Below are 17,054 nucleotides of genomic sequence, written 5' to 3'. Positions count from 1 at the left end.
AGCGATGTATTGCGTATGGACAGCATTGCATACGCTGCCCATTCAAAAGTATCAGGCTCTCACTTCATAATGCGCAGTGAAATAGTGCACGCTGCTATCTTTTTCACATGGGTATCTCCATGCAGTGTTTATACGCTAATGTGAATGGATCAATGAAAATCCACTTACTTTCATTGACTCCATTCACCGTGTATCACACGACCATGCATCGTGCGCGTAATACGCAATGAAAACACGGTCATGTAAATGAGCCCTTATTGTACTGACCCACAGAAAATGTTATCCTGTCAGTTATACCGTATAGTGAATGTTATTTTACAAATTGGCAGAATTGATGTTTTTTCACGCTACCCTCCAAAATATCAATAAAAGTTGTACAATGCATTATATATACCCCAAACTGGTACCAATAAAAACTACAGCTCGCTACACAGTGAGCTGTATGGTTATGTTGATGGGAAATGTGGCGATGAAAATCCTAAAATATTGTCACACCCTGAGGTCCACAGTAGGCCGCACCATTATGGGGTTAAAGGAAAAATTAAATATTCAAAATTAGTATAAGTCCCGTTACTCTCCGTTATGGCTCTCCTCACCAACCCCTTTCCTATGGCTGGTGTGAACCCAGGGGGTCGCACAAGGCTGAGAGGACTGGCCTAAAGGTTAGGCTGCCGCCCCTCCTACAAGGTATCGAGAAGGGATAAGTGTAATACGTGGTTTAATAGCCTTCTCTTCCTGGCAGGACTGACTCTACTGATCCCTTACCTGCTGACTCGTAAAAAGAGATGGGAGAAAGTTAAAATCCGAGTTTTTGTGGGAGGACAGATCAACAGGATGGACGAAGAGCGCAAAGCGTGAGAATGTCATATACTGTTTGAGATACATAGCCTTCATATAATAAACTGGAATGGATCACATTCTGAGAAAATCTGCTTTTCAAGAAACTATATGCCTGTTGATAAATTGATATTGGAGTTGGAGACGCTGTCATCTGTCCTGACATCTCTGCTTTAGTCAAAGTAGCACCTTTATACTGCACTCTCTGAGGGCAGCATTATGTAGTCGGCGGCTCGCTGACTGCAGTGATCCGTTGTCTTTTGTATGGGTTAATTAGTTTGTCAGAAACTTGTATTTTATCAGTAGCAGCCACACATAGGGGAATACAGGAAGTAGTCCTCTATATTCATGAGCTGCAGGCTAGTCCCACCAACCTCACCCTCCAACCACAGGTTGACAGCTATCTGCATATTACTGTGCACAGGAAAGACAAATAGGAAAAACGAGGCGCTCAGACTGTAGAAATGGCATCAGGTGTATAATAAAGACATAGTGACAAGTCAGACTTACTTACACCAAAAGGGTGAAGACGCTACTTGCGCTAATCACCCTATAAAAATCCTAGCAGGCTCTCACCAAGACCACCAGAAGCTCCAAGGATCAATAAAAACTATTTATTATGCTAGCGCATTTAGGGGGTACATTAAAACATCCCCCTTTTTCAGAAGCAATAATTACATATAATTGAATAAAGATAATAAACAGTATGACGCACCTATAGATAAATCACTAATAGAAACCCACTCTTCCTTCCTTCTCATATCCGAATCAGCATCGGAAGTGATGTAGTCAAGACCTCCTGGCCAAGTCCAATCAGCATGTCTTCCAACCTGGAATGCAATGCAATCAAACTCACAGGCGGGGCATGTGCCCTGCAACAACCATGAAAGCTGCTGGGAAGGAAGAGAATGCGGCTTGTGTTTCAGCTTCAGATGCATCGCCGCAATGTACAAATGCGGGAGCATGAGGCCTATGGCTCATAAATAGGCCCAGTGGAGAAGGGGCACAGTCTGTGTTGCCGAATTACATTACTGTGTATAGAGACAGCTATCAATCAGTGGCTGGAGTAGGGGTGGGCGGGGCTAGCCTGCAGCTCATGAATATTGAGGACTACTTCCTATAATCCTCTGTGTGTGTGCTTCTAATGATAAAATGTGAGCCTCACATATATGTAAGTCAGACAGTTTATTCAAATGAGTCAGTATGTGAGCTTATTAGTAAGTTTGGAATCATCATATCTGTTACAGGCAATATGTGAAATGAGGCATTGTATAGAATGCCTAAAATGGGACAACAAGTTATGAATTTTTCACATTTTCTAGACATTCTATACAATGCCAAAAGGCGACGTATAAAATACTCCCACCAGCAGTGGACTGGGGGCCCACCTACTCCCAGGCACCCTATTTTTTCCCCTACACCAAAACATATGATTACACTTATTCACATTATCAACCCTCATCATCTTCGTCCAGTGTCCTCTACAATCCAACCCCCATCATCTTCCATTGTCCCCCACAGCGTGACCACCATCATCTTCTGCCAATCTCCCACAATCCAACCCTCATCATCTTCTTCCAGTGTCCTCCACAATCCAACCCCCATCATCTTCCAGTGTCCGCCACAGTGCAACCACCATCATCTTCTTCCAATCTCCCACAATCCAACCCCCATCATCTTCTTCTAGTGTCCTCCACAATCCAACCCCCATCATCTTCCAGTGTCCCCCACAGTGCGACCACCATCATCTTCTGCCAATCTCCCACAATCCAACCCCCATCATCTTCTTCTAGTGTCCTCCACAATCCAACCCCAATCTTCTTCCAGTGTCCCCCACAATCTAACCCCCATCATCCTCATCCAGTATCTCCCACAGTGCAACCACCATCATCTTCCTCCAATCTCCCACAATCCAACCCCCATCATCATTTTCTAATGTTTCGCAATTCAACCCCCATCATCTACTTCCAGTGTCTCCCACAGTCCAACCCCCATCACTTTTATAATCTCCCACAATCCAACCTCCATCATAGTCTTCCGATGTCCCACAATCCAACCTCCATCATCTTGTTCTAGTGTCCAGCAATCCAACCCTGGGACTTATGTCTCCAGAGGTGCTGTATCTGCTCCCAAGGCGCGTTATGACTAGAGTCATAACCCATCCAGCTCCTCAGCTGCCCCTGATGCCACCACTTCAAAAATCTGACTTAGTAAAAAAAAGAGAGATACGGAGAAGGACTCCCTGACCAACGTCGTGGGGCACCAAGGGACTTGTAGACGCAGGCGCTGCGTGCTGCCACTGGGTCAAAACTGGGGGGGGGGAGAAGTATTTTGCTGTTTTTCAGTAAGAAGTCCGGTACTTTAGTTTTGTATTTCTTGTTACATTTTGTATACATCTGTTTTTCAGTAAAGGCCTTTTCATGACTCTTTAGTGCTTGTCATGCTATATAATGCCCAGCGAAAGCATAGATAGCTTCTGTAAATAAAACACACATTTCATTCATTCTATTGATTATCTAGGCATCCTAGACATTGCTTGCTTATTGCCTGTAACACATTTCATGCTTAACTGGCATTCACAGTACAGTGTATATGCATTAATGCCATTAACTACGCTTTACTGACAGTTTTTAGCCAAGTGCTACTTTGTTATTTCTGTTGTTTCAGCCTGTTTCTCTTTAATGTCTTACAGGATGATCTCTTTGTTAAGTAAATTCAGAATTGGTTTCCATGCGGTGCATGTTCTACCAGACATCAACCAGAAACCAAGACCTGAACAGTAAGGACACTGCCAACCTGCACAATATTTGTGCCCAAAATGTACAAATAAGTCCATCATGACAGGTTCCACTAGGTGTTGGAATCTTTCTGCAGTGACATTGGCTCATCCAGACAGGAAGCGTCTTGAAGCTAGCGTAAATTAGATGGTGATACTCCACCTCTGAAATCCATATCAAAATCGACATCTTTTTGACACGGTTTTTCGCGTGGCCCCGCATGCAGAATCTGCCCAAGGCAATATCCATAGGTGGAATTCAAAGTGGAAAATCGCATTTCCACATCAAGAAGTGAGATGTCAGATGCGCGCAAAAACGTGCCAAAAACATGCAGATTTGATATGGATTTCAAAGGCGGAATTCATGTGGAAATGTTCCATGGTGAATTCTGCTGTGTGATCATACCCTAACTCTAACCTGCGGGTCAACTGCAGAAATTCCGCAGCAAATCCGCAGCATTTCTGCAACGTGTGAACACTAACTAAGGCCGGCAGCACACGGCCGGATTTAAATTGCGGAATCCGCGATCGTCAGCCATGCGGACGATCTATGGCATTCCACATCCATTAACAAAAATAGAAAATTTGCATGTCTGCTTACACAAGCGGACAGTGATTGCCATTTGCGGTCACGGAAAAAAATTAGCAGTATGTTCTATTTTTGCCTAGATTCTGCGAGGACGGCTTCCATTGAAGTCAGTGGAAGCCGTCCGACCCGCAGCCTTTCCAGAATGTCAATTTCAGAATTGCTGCGGGTACCCGCGTCATTGCCTAGCGACTGCATGGGAAAAGCAGTGATTCGAAAAAAATCTGTATTGCACATGTTCGATGGCGAGCTGTCTTGATCATCCGCAATACAGATAATTACAGGTACACGCGGATAATGGCCGAGCACAAGGTCGGACTCCGCTGCGAGCTCCTGCATGGGGAATCCGACCCGTTCCTGTGCAGCCGGCCTCAGTCAGGCACTATGGAATGGTAGTGGTAATAGTGTGACAGTATTATTTTGGCCTCATATAGTAGTATTGGCAACCGCAGATGTTTAGTGCCTTTTGTTCAGTTAAGGTCCTTTTACACGCAAATATATTCTTTCAAACGAATGAAAGATTGAAAGATTTAGGCTCAATGTCCACGGGCGTATTTGATTTGCAGAATCGGCAAGGGTGCAGATCTGCAGTTCCAGCCTCCATAGGGAAGTATGGGGCGTCCGCAGCTCAATTAACACATGCAGATTGGATTTGTGGATGCCATGTGTGGAATAGAAATCGCAGCATGCTCCATTTTACCACGGATTCCGTGTGGATGGGCTCCAATAATCTTTATGGAAGTGAGCGATTCACAATGCATCTGCAATTCAATTGTTGATGCATTGTGGATTTGTAGGCAAATACCTCTCTGGTTACTTGGAGACCAAGGAGGGGGGTGAAGAAAACAGGGTAGACAATCACTTTGGGCTTGTGATTTTTTTTTTTTTCTGCACGGATGATCCGCACTACATCTGCGTACATCCGCACGGAAAAAAAACACATATGCCTTGGTGCTCGTCCCTGTGCTCACTTAAGACTCCAGCAACACCTTCTAAAACTTCTAAGCCCCATTTACACTTAACGATTATTGCTCAAAATTCCCTCAAACAATGTCTTTTTAGCAATAATCGTTGCGTGTAAATGCTACCTTCGTTTGCTTTTTGGCTGAACGATGACTTTTAGTTGAGTTTAAAATCCATCTTTGGATGGAAAGCTGATAGCAGGGACCACATGCTGTGGAGTGATTCTCCACGGAAGCGCTGATAACATTGTATTCAGCTGCAGTCCAGCACCAGAACAAAGGGCTGTATAGCGATAACAGACCACCTGCTGTTATCTGCATACAGTGAAGGGAGCCTCATTTACATGCAAATGAAGCTAATAAGCTACTAATAGGCATTAGGCCCATTAGCAGCTTATGCAAAATGATCGCTCAAACTGTCATTCTCCCTATCTTTTGAATGAATTTTGAGCAACCATCTTTGCATGTAAATGGGATTTAGTTTACAGTATTTTCTCCACACCTGTCTAAAACTTTTTCGCAGTCCTGTACGTAACACACAAGTGAACTATGAATGTTTGCTGACAGTGTGAAGCGGTTTGAAGATCTCATTGCTCCGTATATGTTGAACGATGGCTTCAAGGATGAGCTCCTGGTAAATGAGATGAGACGCGACTGTCCGTGGAAGATATCGGATGAGGAACTCAAGAGAAACAGGGCCAAGGTATGAATCCACAGTGTGTGCGGGCAGCGCCATGCAAAATGCCTCCTGCAGGATGTTCTTGTGGACATTTTAGGGAAAGGATTAAAGGTCATGTCTCACAAAGTATAAACACTGCTGGGGGCCGCAGCGGACCTGTGTGCAGAATACAGTAGTAGCAATATGAATAAGTCTTTGTCCACAAGCTGCAGAAAAAAATTTGTGCAAAATCTGCAAAAGTCGCCTGGTACAAAGTCACAGTTGCATTTAAATGACTTGCAAACTAATTTGTACGGCGATCCCCTCTGTGAATGAGATCTCAGCAAACAACTAATGAACAATCATCGTAAAAGCAAACAAACGCCTGTCATTCGGGAGTTTCAGTATCTTTTGCTGAGCAGTGATAGTTTCTCTGTGTTTAGGCTCCTTTTTTTTTGGAGGGGGGGAGATTGGGGGGCAGGGGTTTTACCACATAGTATAAAACTGCTATCTGACAAACGTTTTTCTGCTCTTATTAGAACAATGCCCGTTGCCAGAAAAGGTAAATGTCCCAGCGCTCTACACATGGCCTGGCTGGACACCCTGTCACAGGACCTGAGACCACCAGTTCTACTAGTCAGAGGAAACCAGAAGAATGTCCTAACAATGTACTGCCAGTAAGAAGTGCTCCATTACCAAACACTATCAAAGGCAGATCAAGGCTGCTGGAAGATGCGAGCTAACAGCAAACGTCTCACTGGCTACATCATCTAACGGCTTGTATAGGATTTGTCCCTGTGCCGGCACACTACATAATTGGCATTCCCACAAGTTAATATTGTCTTTAGAAGGTTACATTGTGCATCCATGATGAGAAAATAAAAAGATATAAAATATATACAGAATATAAAAAAGTATAAAGGAAACTAAATGATATATAGTAATATGTATATTACAAAATAAGTAATATATAACATAGTAATGATATGTATATTAAAAGAACACTAACCATAAAAAACTAATAAAACATGCCATAATAAATCCTCTTTTATCAAATCAATCTTCTTATACTAATGTTTATTAGTATTTACTAGTACATTCAGTATATTTTACATGTATAGCATACTATTCTTAAAATGTTTCTCATTTTGCTGAACAAGCTGTCATGTGTGTACATGAGCAGTAACACTCTTTCTGGACAATTACATGACTTGAATATGACAATTGTGACCAGTTTTCACCTCTGCAGGCTTTATATTTAATGGTCAGATTTTCCTGAGGGTTCAGACTTAGCTGCTATGGAGTTTTGCCATACACCGCACACACAGAAATGATTAGATCCTGCTCACCTATCCGCTTTTCTGACACACACAGAAGCAGCAGAACATAGAGGACATTATACAGCAGTACCGAGCAGTGTAGATGTGAATTCAGTACTGGGGTAAGATAAAACACTGAAGGAATGTTCACATAGATTTTTTTTACATTAATTCCACCACTAAAACCAAGGCGTAAATCCACACACAGATTTAGAACTGTCAATGGGCAGAACTGGATCTGTGTAAAATTGAAGATTTTGTCTATTGATGGAACGAAATGGAACAGATGCAATTGCTGCATTTTTTTAACATCATTCACAGTGCAGCAAAAATTATGTTATCGTTATTCTGGGGCCAGTATGATTACGCTGATACCAAATTTATTTCTTTTTTCTATGTCATACTACTTAAAAAAAAAAACTTTTTTTATAATTTTTCTGTTGATGCAGTTGTGTAAGGGGTTGTTTTTTCAAGGTGACCTGTAGTCTTTATTGGTACTATTTTGGGGTACATATGACTTTTTGATCGCTTTTCATTCAATTTTTTCCTGGAGATGGTGTGACCAAGCCAATCTGGTGTGCAAAACCACCTCCACAGGAATCGGCACATGCGCTGTGCACGGATGAAGCCAGTTCACTTAGCTTCACTGCATATGCGCCAAAACCACTTAAGGATTCTATGATACTGTGAGTTCAGGTCAACATATTCTCACTTGGGCCAGGACACTTGTCTGTAACACAGGTGTAGGAATATATAATACACTCGTGTGAAAGCGGCCTTTCTCCAGACAATTCACTCAGTCCAAAAGCATTTTCAAAAAAGTTCAATGTCAGTGAGTTTAAATCAAACCTCATATCAGTGACTCGTCCTCCCAAAATCTGGATGATTATTATCAGGTGTGCTTTAAAGTGTGGTCTAATACTGAGCAGTGATGATCCCTGTTGTCTGTGGATATACCAAAAATAGTGTGCAAAAAGACTTGAGACACCTGGCCTTTAAAGATTCCCAGATCTTGCACAATTTGACCATCCAACTACCTACTGTACACGTTAGTCATTATTCCTTTTATATGCCTTTCAGGACTGCACTATGTACAAGCCACATCTAAGGCCAGGCTCACACAAGCGGGTCGGATTCCGCGTGCTGATATCTGCAGCGGGAGACCTGCAAATGATCACAGAAGCGAACTGCGTATGGTGACATAAGCGTGCAGTTTTCCGCGTGGGTATACTGCGTATGACAGCAGATTGTCTACTCAGAAGAATGAATGCACGCAGGGAATAAAATCAGAAAATTGCCTACCTCCTGGAAACGCCCTTTAATCGCTCAGGCGACCACTTATACAACATTCTCTTGTGCTGTCATGGTAAGAGCTGCTCTGAGAGCCTTCAGAATGGGATACTGCCCTCTTGGCTTGGCTGGTTTATACTACTTTTTTTGGAAGTAGTATAAACCACTTTAAGAAAACAAAACACTTATTCTTGTGGAGGAAGAGCCCAGAAGAATAAGCGGAGGTTGCAGACAGTCTGGATGCTGTGTTGCTCTCCAGATTCTGTCCTGCATTGTCTGCCCACAAATTCCTGCTTTCTTTATACGATTTGTTATCTGGTCGCCTATAAATATGCGTACGAATCCTCATACATATGCAATGTTAATTGCTTGTGTACTGCCAATCGACTGCATCCATAGAGATCTATGGAGCCTATAAGCGCAGAATCCGCGGTAAACTACAGTTTGCTGGGATTTTTCTAATCCTCGTGGAATCCGCAATTCCTACCCGCAATTGTGAGAAAAACTTCGAAAGTCAATGCCTTTAAACGCCCATGTGTTACCACATATCATACGCATGAATGGCGATCGCGGAATCCGCAATTTAAATCCGCTTGTGTAAGACCGGCCTTACCTAGAGCGACCCTTCCCAATTTGTAATTTTTCCCCATCTAACATATATTATTTCATATAAGTTTGTTTTTCTGACATGTTCTCGACATGAGATTTATAACCTGCTACAATAAATATCCAGATTCGTATGTATGTTCAACTCTGATCAAATGTAATAGATATATGGGTTAATAAAAAATATTAATGACACATTATTTGGCGTTTTTCTACTATGCAATACCCTGCATACAACTCAAAGGTATCTGGTAGTGTTTAACGGGAGCCTGTCATCTGCCTAGAACACCATAAACTAACTTATGGTGCTGGTAGGACAGGTGACAGGAAGCTAGGGGATGTATTTTTCATACACACCCACTTCCTGGTTCCTGTGGTGTCTGCCTGTAAAGTCTGCTCACTGGATGAAAATCTGACTCTTCAGAGTCCAGTGCGCTCTACCATAGACTTGTATAGGAGAGCTTGCACATGGGACTCTGAAAAGAGTCAGATCCAAGGCTTGTGGTATGATAACCAATGGTCCTAGGTTATGCCAGGAAAACACTACAATTCCACGACACTGCCATCACTGGCCTGTTGATGCCCAATGGTGTACCAATGGGACTCAGCTTTGTGCTGTTTACTCCTGATGTGGACTCCGCCATCCATGGGAAAACTGGATTCGTCACTACTTGCAACCTTCTGCCAAGGTCCATTGATGTATTTAATGGACCCATGTGAGACGTTGTTTAGGGTCATCAGAGGTGCCCCCTGTCAATCTACCTCAATTAAACCCTAGTTGATGCAAGGTATGCCCCATGGTCATTGTGAAAATTTGTCTATCTTCCCTACTGTTGTACTGCTGGGTCAGTTGGTCCACCAGATGTACGCCCAACGCTCAACTCTAGGACCAACCACATGTGGCCTGCCACTAGGTGACCATCGGTCGGATGTCTGTCCATGGTTCAACTAGTCTTGGACTATTCTTTATACCGTGGTTTGGAAATGGCCAACAAGTGAAACTGTTTCAGAAATACTGAACCCACACCTCCGGGCACTAGCAATCTGGCCATAGGCAAAGCCACTCAGATTACCACGTTTACCTATGACTGCCCAACGTTGCCTTCAGCTACGCAGAGAGGTCAGCACATTATCTGTGATGCGGCCATCACGTAGTACTGCATTACTGATCACAAGATGTCACACGCCAGCTGTTCCTTTGGCTGCCTGTCCACTGGCGCTTGCTTATTGTGTTACCCGCCATGATAACCTGGTGGCGGCTAACGCAGTGAACTCTTTCCATAATATTGCTATGGAATGCGCAGCCGTGGCGTCCACGAGCGGACAATCATAGCGATTCTCCGCTCGCGGGATCTAAATCGCGTCATGCCGAGATTCACTGCGATTCTCCGCGGTGAGCCTATCTGTCAGATAGGCTCACTGCAGGGAACTAACAGCGGCTCCCCCGTAGCGGAATATCGCTGGCAATATTCCGCAACGGCCGTAGACAGGGGGGCTAACGCACTTTATTCCAGCTCTGGTGGATTTTGTAGGAACATTTACAAAAAAGCAAAGCCTGATGATCTGTGGGAACATAATCATTGTAAGTATAAAGGATGCCCCTGCATATACTTATAAGGAGGAGCTGCAATAAGTACGTGCATGCTTTAACCTGCGTCCATGTGGACTGCAGTAAGGATGTAGTGTGTGCATAGTTTTATAATTCTGCTACATCTCTGTTCCCTGTCCCTGTGAAGAGGAGAAGCCGTCCTTTGGTGCACTCAGCTTCTCCTTTTCACATCACATCCGCTCTGATCTCCCCCAGACTTGATGTACTGTGTCAGTGTCTCAGTGCATCTGATTGTGAGCATTACATCTGATGTGCTAATAAGGAAGACGGAACAATATCTCTGCAGCGCCACCTTTTTTTTTCTTCTATCGATATTCCATTATTATTAATGAGATAAGTAGGTTAAATGTTTAACTAAAACCATATATGGTGAAGAGTATTATCAGTATTGTAATAGTTTGAAAAGTTATGCATATATGTGGTAGCTTCTATAGGAGTGGGGAGCCCATAATTTATGCTAACGTTCATATACGATTAAGGGTTAACTAACAGGTGTAAATCTAATGAGATCTCTTCTTATGGAAGGAAGTAGTATGATGTAAATGAGGTGATCAAGATCTGGAAAGATCAAAACGCGTCCTCGGGACGTATTTAGTTTCTTTGTTACTATGAGAACAAATTGAACAAAAGCAGAAGAAATTTTATCTCTAATCTATTGAAAAACAGCAGCATTAGTGCAAGCCAATGTTAGACTCTTTATACAAGCCTTATAACAATGACTGGGAATTGCGTTGTTATAAGCCTTGTATAAAGAGTCTAATATTGGCTTTCAGGAATGTTGTCTTCCAATAGGGGGCGCTGCAGATGTATTGTTCCATCATCCTTATTTGCATATTTCCCAGAGGAGCATGCATGGCCTTCTGAGTCTCCTCACTCCCCTTATAGGAAACTATACCTCCTGATCCGATGTGCTGAGACACTGTCACAGTGACATGGTTAGAGTACCAAAGGCTACAGAAAGGTGTGCAGTGTTTGAACATGGTGGGGATGTACTGAAATGTTCTCTACACCCAGAGAAAGGTATTTTAAAGTATCCTCACATATGACTCACCTAAGGGATCCTTCACAGGAACCTAATGACAGAGTATTCGATGCGGAATACGCTGTGCCAATCTCCCATGGACTCCCATGTTGCCGTAATTGCACGAAATACGTGTGCAATAAAGCTCGCAGCATATTTTATCTTGGCGCATTTTATGCACACATACATGCCAAAGCAGTGCATGGCGAACGGCGTCCAGCAGCAAGTACACAATGTCGTTGTGTGTGACTGTAACATGCGGGCGGCATGCAGCAAATTGCGCTAGTGTAAAGCCGCCCTCACCCTGAGATAACTGGAAGGCACATGACCATAACCATGGATAGCTAGACCTGCAGTTTTGGATATACCCCATTCATAGGGGTTAACTTTCAGATTTTAGTTTAGCCCCTTAACATTTAGGTATAAGGGTGGACACCCACTGGTGTTATATTCTCTCTTGCGCTGCGAGAGCAAGTAAAAACACTCGCCTCGCAGCGCTAGAAAAACACCAGTGTTTTCCATGGGGCCAGCGGCAGCACCGCTAGCTACATTGAAAACATAGAAAGAAAAAAAAAATACTCACCTCTCCGCCACTCAGACGCGTCCTCTGGCTGGCTCAGCCAATCAGCACAGCCCTTTCAGGAGGCAGGGATTTTAAATCCCCCCTGCTGAAAGTGCTGGACAGTAGTGGCGGGCAGCCAGCCGGAGGACGCGTCTGAGAGGTGAGTAATGTTTTTTTTCTTTTTTTAACCAGTTAATGATGATTTTTCAGGGAAGGGCTTATATTTCAAGCCCTTCCCCGAAAATCATGCTGCGGGGGTTGCCACAAACCACTGCTTTCAATGGGACCAGCAGCAGCGCCGATCCCATTGAAAGCAATGGGATAGCATGGTAGACTTCTGCCACAGCTGTCATAGCTGTGACAGCTGTAGCAGAGGATTCCTTCATCCCAGTGGTCCCTGCGGAGATGAAGGGAACTCCTGCCACAGCTGTTACAGCTGTGACAGCTGCGGCAGAAGTCTGTGATATTCTCCCTATGTTTTCAATGGGGCTAGCGCTGCTGACGCTGGCCCCCTTGAAAACACTGGCGATATCCGGGCGTCATCCCGGCCTCTTTCTTGTGCTGCGAGGCGAGTGCTTGCACTGGCTCTCGCAAGAGAGAATAAAACACCAGTGGGTGTCAGCCCCAAGAGTTTACCTATATTGGAAAAGTTGTGTGTATGTTTTTGGGATGGGGGGTCTGCAGTCATGCCACATGTAGATTAGTAGGTACTAGCTACAGGGGAGAAGTAGTGTTGTACCAAGCTGCTCCTTAGGAAATAGAAGATTGGAGAATACGGAGTAGAGGCTGTGTGAACCAAGTACAGACATAAAAGGCAAATTATTGTACATGAAGCTTCAATAATATGTTAAAAGGCAAAATCAACTAAAAAAAGGAAAAAGAACTGTGTAATTACTCATGGATTTGATTCCATGACCAGAACGCCTTAGTAGCAAACTCTTGATGGGCTTATTTTTAGGAAAGTCCATCAATAGTGCGACGCCCAGAATCCCTTCTGATCAGCTGTTTTTAAGACCAGTGTGCTCCTACACTGAGCTGATTTCTACAGGAAGCAGACAGCTCCATTCTCACTGCAGTGGCCAGGTTTGATATTACAAGCCAAGTTGACATTGACATGAATAGGAACTTTGCTTGTAATACCAAGCCTGGCCACTGCAGTGGGAACAGAGCTATCTGCTTCCTGCAGAAATCAGCTCAGTGCACAAGCACACTGGTCCAGAAAACAGCTGATTGGCCGTGGACTTCCACTAATCTGCTATGGATGGCCTATTTTCCAGATTTGCTCATCAATAGTTTGCAACTGGACAACCTCTTTAAATGGAATGTGGGGGAGAGAAATCTGAACCACACTCAGAAAGTGTAAAGTGTGTGTATGAGTTCTTTTTGGGGGGAAGTTCAAAGGGTTAGGACCAGGTTGTGGGTGTGTGGTAACACCTTATTTTTCTTGCACAGGGCCCACGTAAACAAAAACTCCAAGAACTGAACTCAAGCGGCCACATTAAGTGGTTAAATAAGAGAAAAATCCGAGCCTTTTACACGGGACTAATTGCTGACGACCTCCGCAGCGGCGCTAATATGCTCATTCAGGTACTGGGTACCTCCTTCATCTGCAGCTTGGGTAGAAGTGTTGTATTTGTCCACAGCAGCCAATCACAATTTGTCTACTATTTCTCCAGTGCAATTTAAAAAATGAAAACTGACCTTACCGTAGATAAGGGAGCCTTCACACCTGCGCTGGGGATTCCTGCTCCGCTCGGGAAGCAGGAAAGGGGAATCCCCACAGCCGGACAGTTCCGTTCCTGGATGGAACCGCACAGCTCCAGTCAGACCCCATTGACTATAATGGGGTCTGCCCGCTTTACGCCCAGCTGCCTGGTTTTGGGATGGAAGAAAAAATGCTGCATGCAGCTTTCGACACAGTTGTGAATCCACCCTTAGGGCTCATGCTCACAGACGGGGTTTTGCTGCAAATCCATAACAGCTTTCTGCCCGCGGGTTCCGTAGCAATGTCCATCCATAGCATGCAATGCAAAAGTGATTGTTCCACGCACACGAGCGGAAATCAACTGCGATTTTGGAGCGTTTCCGTACGGATGGCTTCCATTGAAGTCAGTGCAAGCCGTCTGATCCGCAGCCTATCAGGAATGCTGCAGACTGTCTTTTGTGAGAGGGACGGGGACAATAAATCACTTAGGCCTCCTGTCCATGGGTGATTTTTTTCACTGCGTTTCCCGCGGCCATAATCCAGCCGCGGGGAACACTTTCCATACACTTAGTATGGAAAGCGCAGCCCCGCTGTCCACAAGCGGAGAATCATAGCCATTCTCCGCTCGCGAGATTTAAATCTCAGCATGCTGCGATTTGCCGCAATTTTCCGCGCTGAGCTTATCTGTCAGATAGGCTCAGCGCGGAGAGCCGTCAGCTCTTCGCTGCTCTCTGGCGGCGGCTCCCGCGGCAGACATCTGCCGCGGGATATCGCTATGCCCATGGACAGGTGGCCTTAAAGTGGTTATCTGAGTAATTTTTTAAGTGAGTGCCCTCATACGTAAAAATAAGAGTTCCTATATTCGCCTCACCCAGCTCCCCGCAGCTCCGATCCCCGCTGTGACACTTTCTCTACAGGCAGCGTGTGCCCAGGAAGTCACACACTGCAACCAATCATAGACCTTGGGTGCTTGAAGGCTGAGGTCTGTATCTACCTGCAGCATGCTGTGGCATCCCGTAAGAAGGTGACTGGAGCCTGTCAGCACAGACTTGGCATAGAGAATAAAGCTACAGGGGGTCGGGGGAGATTAGTATAGGGCAGTGATGGTGAACCTTTTAGAGACTGAGTGCCCAAGCTGCATCCCAAAATCCACTTATTGATCGCAAAGTGCCAACACATCTGGGGCGGGGCTTATCACAACATCTGATTTTACCTCAATCATTATAAAAAGGACAGGGCTGTTTCAAAATATACAAGGTGCAGATTTTGACTGCTTTTTGGATGCAGAAATGCAGCTTTCTTACAGCATCTTCTTCTGGTTCCTCCAGTCCCCCGGGTCACGTCACCTCCAGCCGGACAGATTCTCTTCTTCATCCACTACTGTTCTTTCTCTTTTTCGTCCATTTGCTACAGTTCACTTTCTGCAGGTCAGTGTACCCAGTCACTAGTGACGTAGGGTTCACTGCGTAGCAGGAAATGCGGAATCCTCGGCAGCCTGCTTTAGCACGCAGGTGCGGGGTCCCTGCCATTAGTGCTCATATGCACATGTGCAGCCGTGGCAATAGCCTTGGCGAAAAAGCAGGCTGCCAAGGATTTGGCATTCCCTGCTAGGCAGTGTACACTACGTCACTAGTGACCTGGTGAACTGACCTGCAGGAAGCAGAATGCTGAGAATGGACACTACATGACAGGACATAGAAGAATCCACTGGCTGGAGGTGAGGTGACCCGAGGGCCTGGAGGAGCCAGGAAAAGATCAGTGGGCTGAAGATGCGGTAAGATGACTGACGGGGGAGGAATACGGAAGTCTAGAATATTTTTTTTCTAATGACAGAACCCCTTTAAGAAAGAATCTATCTAAAACAAAGGGTCATAATGTTTGCTTGACTGGCTTGTGACTTCTTCAGGTATCTGGCCAATATTTGAAGATGAGCCAACACAGACTGACAAATATTAAGATGAGTCAGCACGATGAACAATAGAATGTCTATGTGTACACGAGCGTGTAGACCATTTTTGTAAATAGTATATAAGATGGGCTGAGAGTATATGGGCAGGAGGCTCGCCTATGGATCTGATGAGATGCCTGGGACCTTTACCCTGATTTGATGTGACTCCTGCCTCGATAGAAATCAAGGGCTTTATTTACAATGGGCTCTGGGTCTCTAGAGCGATGGCAGTATTTTAGGGCCGCTATAGACCAGACATGGAAGGGACCATTTTATTTGTAATACTTCTGTCTGCTTTATTGTCCTGTGTCTTGTGTCATTGGGTCCCAAAATCAATACTTCCACTATAAGGGGGTATTCCAGGCTAATGCTATGGATGAGATGTCCTCAGGATGGGTTATCATTGGTTGACCAGCTGAGGTCCACCTCTTCAATTTGCCGCTGATCAGCTGATTGCATTTCTAGCCTTGACTACCAATGACTATATCCAGCCCCGCTGTACTGACAGTGAGCCAGAGGATAAACTAATGTAGCGGGGATTCTGAGCGGTGGATCCCCGCTGGTCGACTGTTGATGGCCTATCCTGAGAAAAGGTCATCAATTATAAAAGCAAGGAATAACCCTTTAATTGCCAACATATTCCTTACATATACTTTTGATGTATATCTATATATATAAAATTGAATGTATGTCTGTCTGCGTGCGTGCGTGCGTGCGTGTGTGCGTGCGTGCGTGTTTGTCCTTTATGCGCTACTACACCATTCATCCGATCGCCATGAAACTTTGGGAAGTTGTTGAGTACACTCCTGGGAAGATTATAGGCATAGTACAAATATCCTACGATAAATGGCGCGCGAGCTTCGTCGAAAGTTACGCCCCCCCCCCCACGTAGATCGAATAAGTAAGCCACCTGCTATTGTGATGTCATCACTGATGTCATCAACATCGGACGCCCTTGAACATGCCCCAACATGTTCTATAAAGCTGCATTGTGATGTCATTAAGGCTCTATTATGACACGTACAGCTTGGAACCACTAGAGCACGCCAGCCAATTACCATTGGAGTTGGAAGTGGGTAAACAAGTACTAGGATATCTTCCTAAGAAGCCACAGCAGCCGGATAAATTGTATGTTCCACCCAACGGCTATTTTATTCAGCCCGCAAGGGGGAAGC

At 44.6% G+C, this 17,054-nt stretch overlaps 1 protein-coding gene across 1 annotated transcript in view; it reads left to right on the top strand.

Annotated features, from left to right (window-relative positions):
* LOC136582628 (solute carrier family 12 member 3-like) overlaps nt 1-15,912 on the top strand; it is a 29,304-nt gene extending 13,392 nt beyond the window's left edge. The window contains exons 4-9 of the mRNA XM_066583798.1: nt 743-854; nt 3,530-3,616; nt 5,729-5,864; nt 8,219-8,329; nt 13,679-13,813; nt 15,838-15,912. Of these exons, the coding sequence (XP_066439895.1) occupies nt 743-854; nt 3,530-3,616; nt 5,729-5,864; nt 8,219-8,329; nt 13,679-13,813; nt 15,838-15,912 (656 nt within the window). The remainder of the gene's footprint in view (nt 1-742; nt 855-3,529; nt 3,617-5,728; nt 5,865-8,218; nt 8,330-13,678; nt 13,814-15,837) is intronic.
* The last annotated feature ends 1,142 nt before the right edge of the window (nt 15,913-17,054 follow it).

The sequence above is a fragment of the Eleutherodactylus coqui genome, chromosome 11 (genome assembly GCF_035609145.1).
Source record: "Eleutherodactylus coqui strain aEleCoq1 chromosome 11, aEleCoq1.hap1, whole genome shotgun sequence".
NCBI lineage: Eukaryota > Metazoa > Chordata > Amphibia > Anura > Eleutherodactylidae > Eleutherodactylus > Eleutherodactylus coqui.
This window is presented reverse-complemented; position numbering and strand designations above follow the sequence as displayed.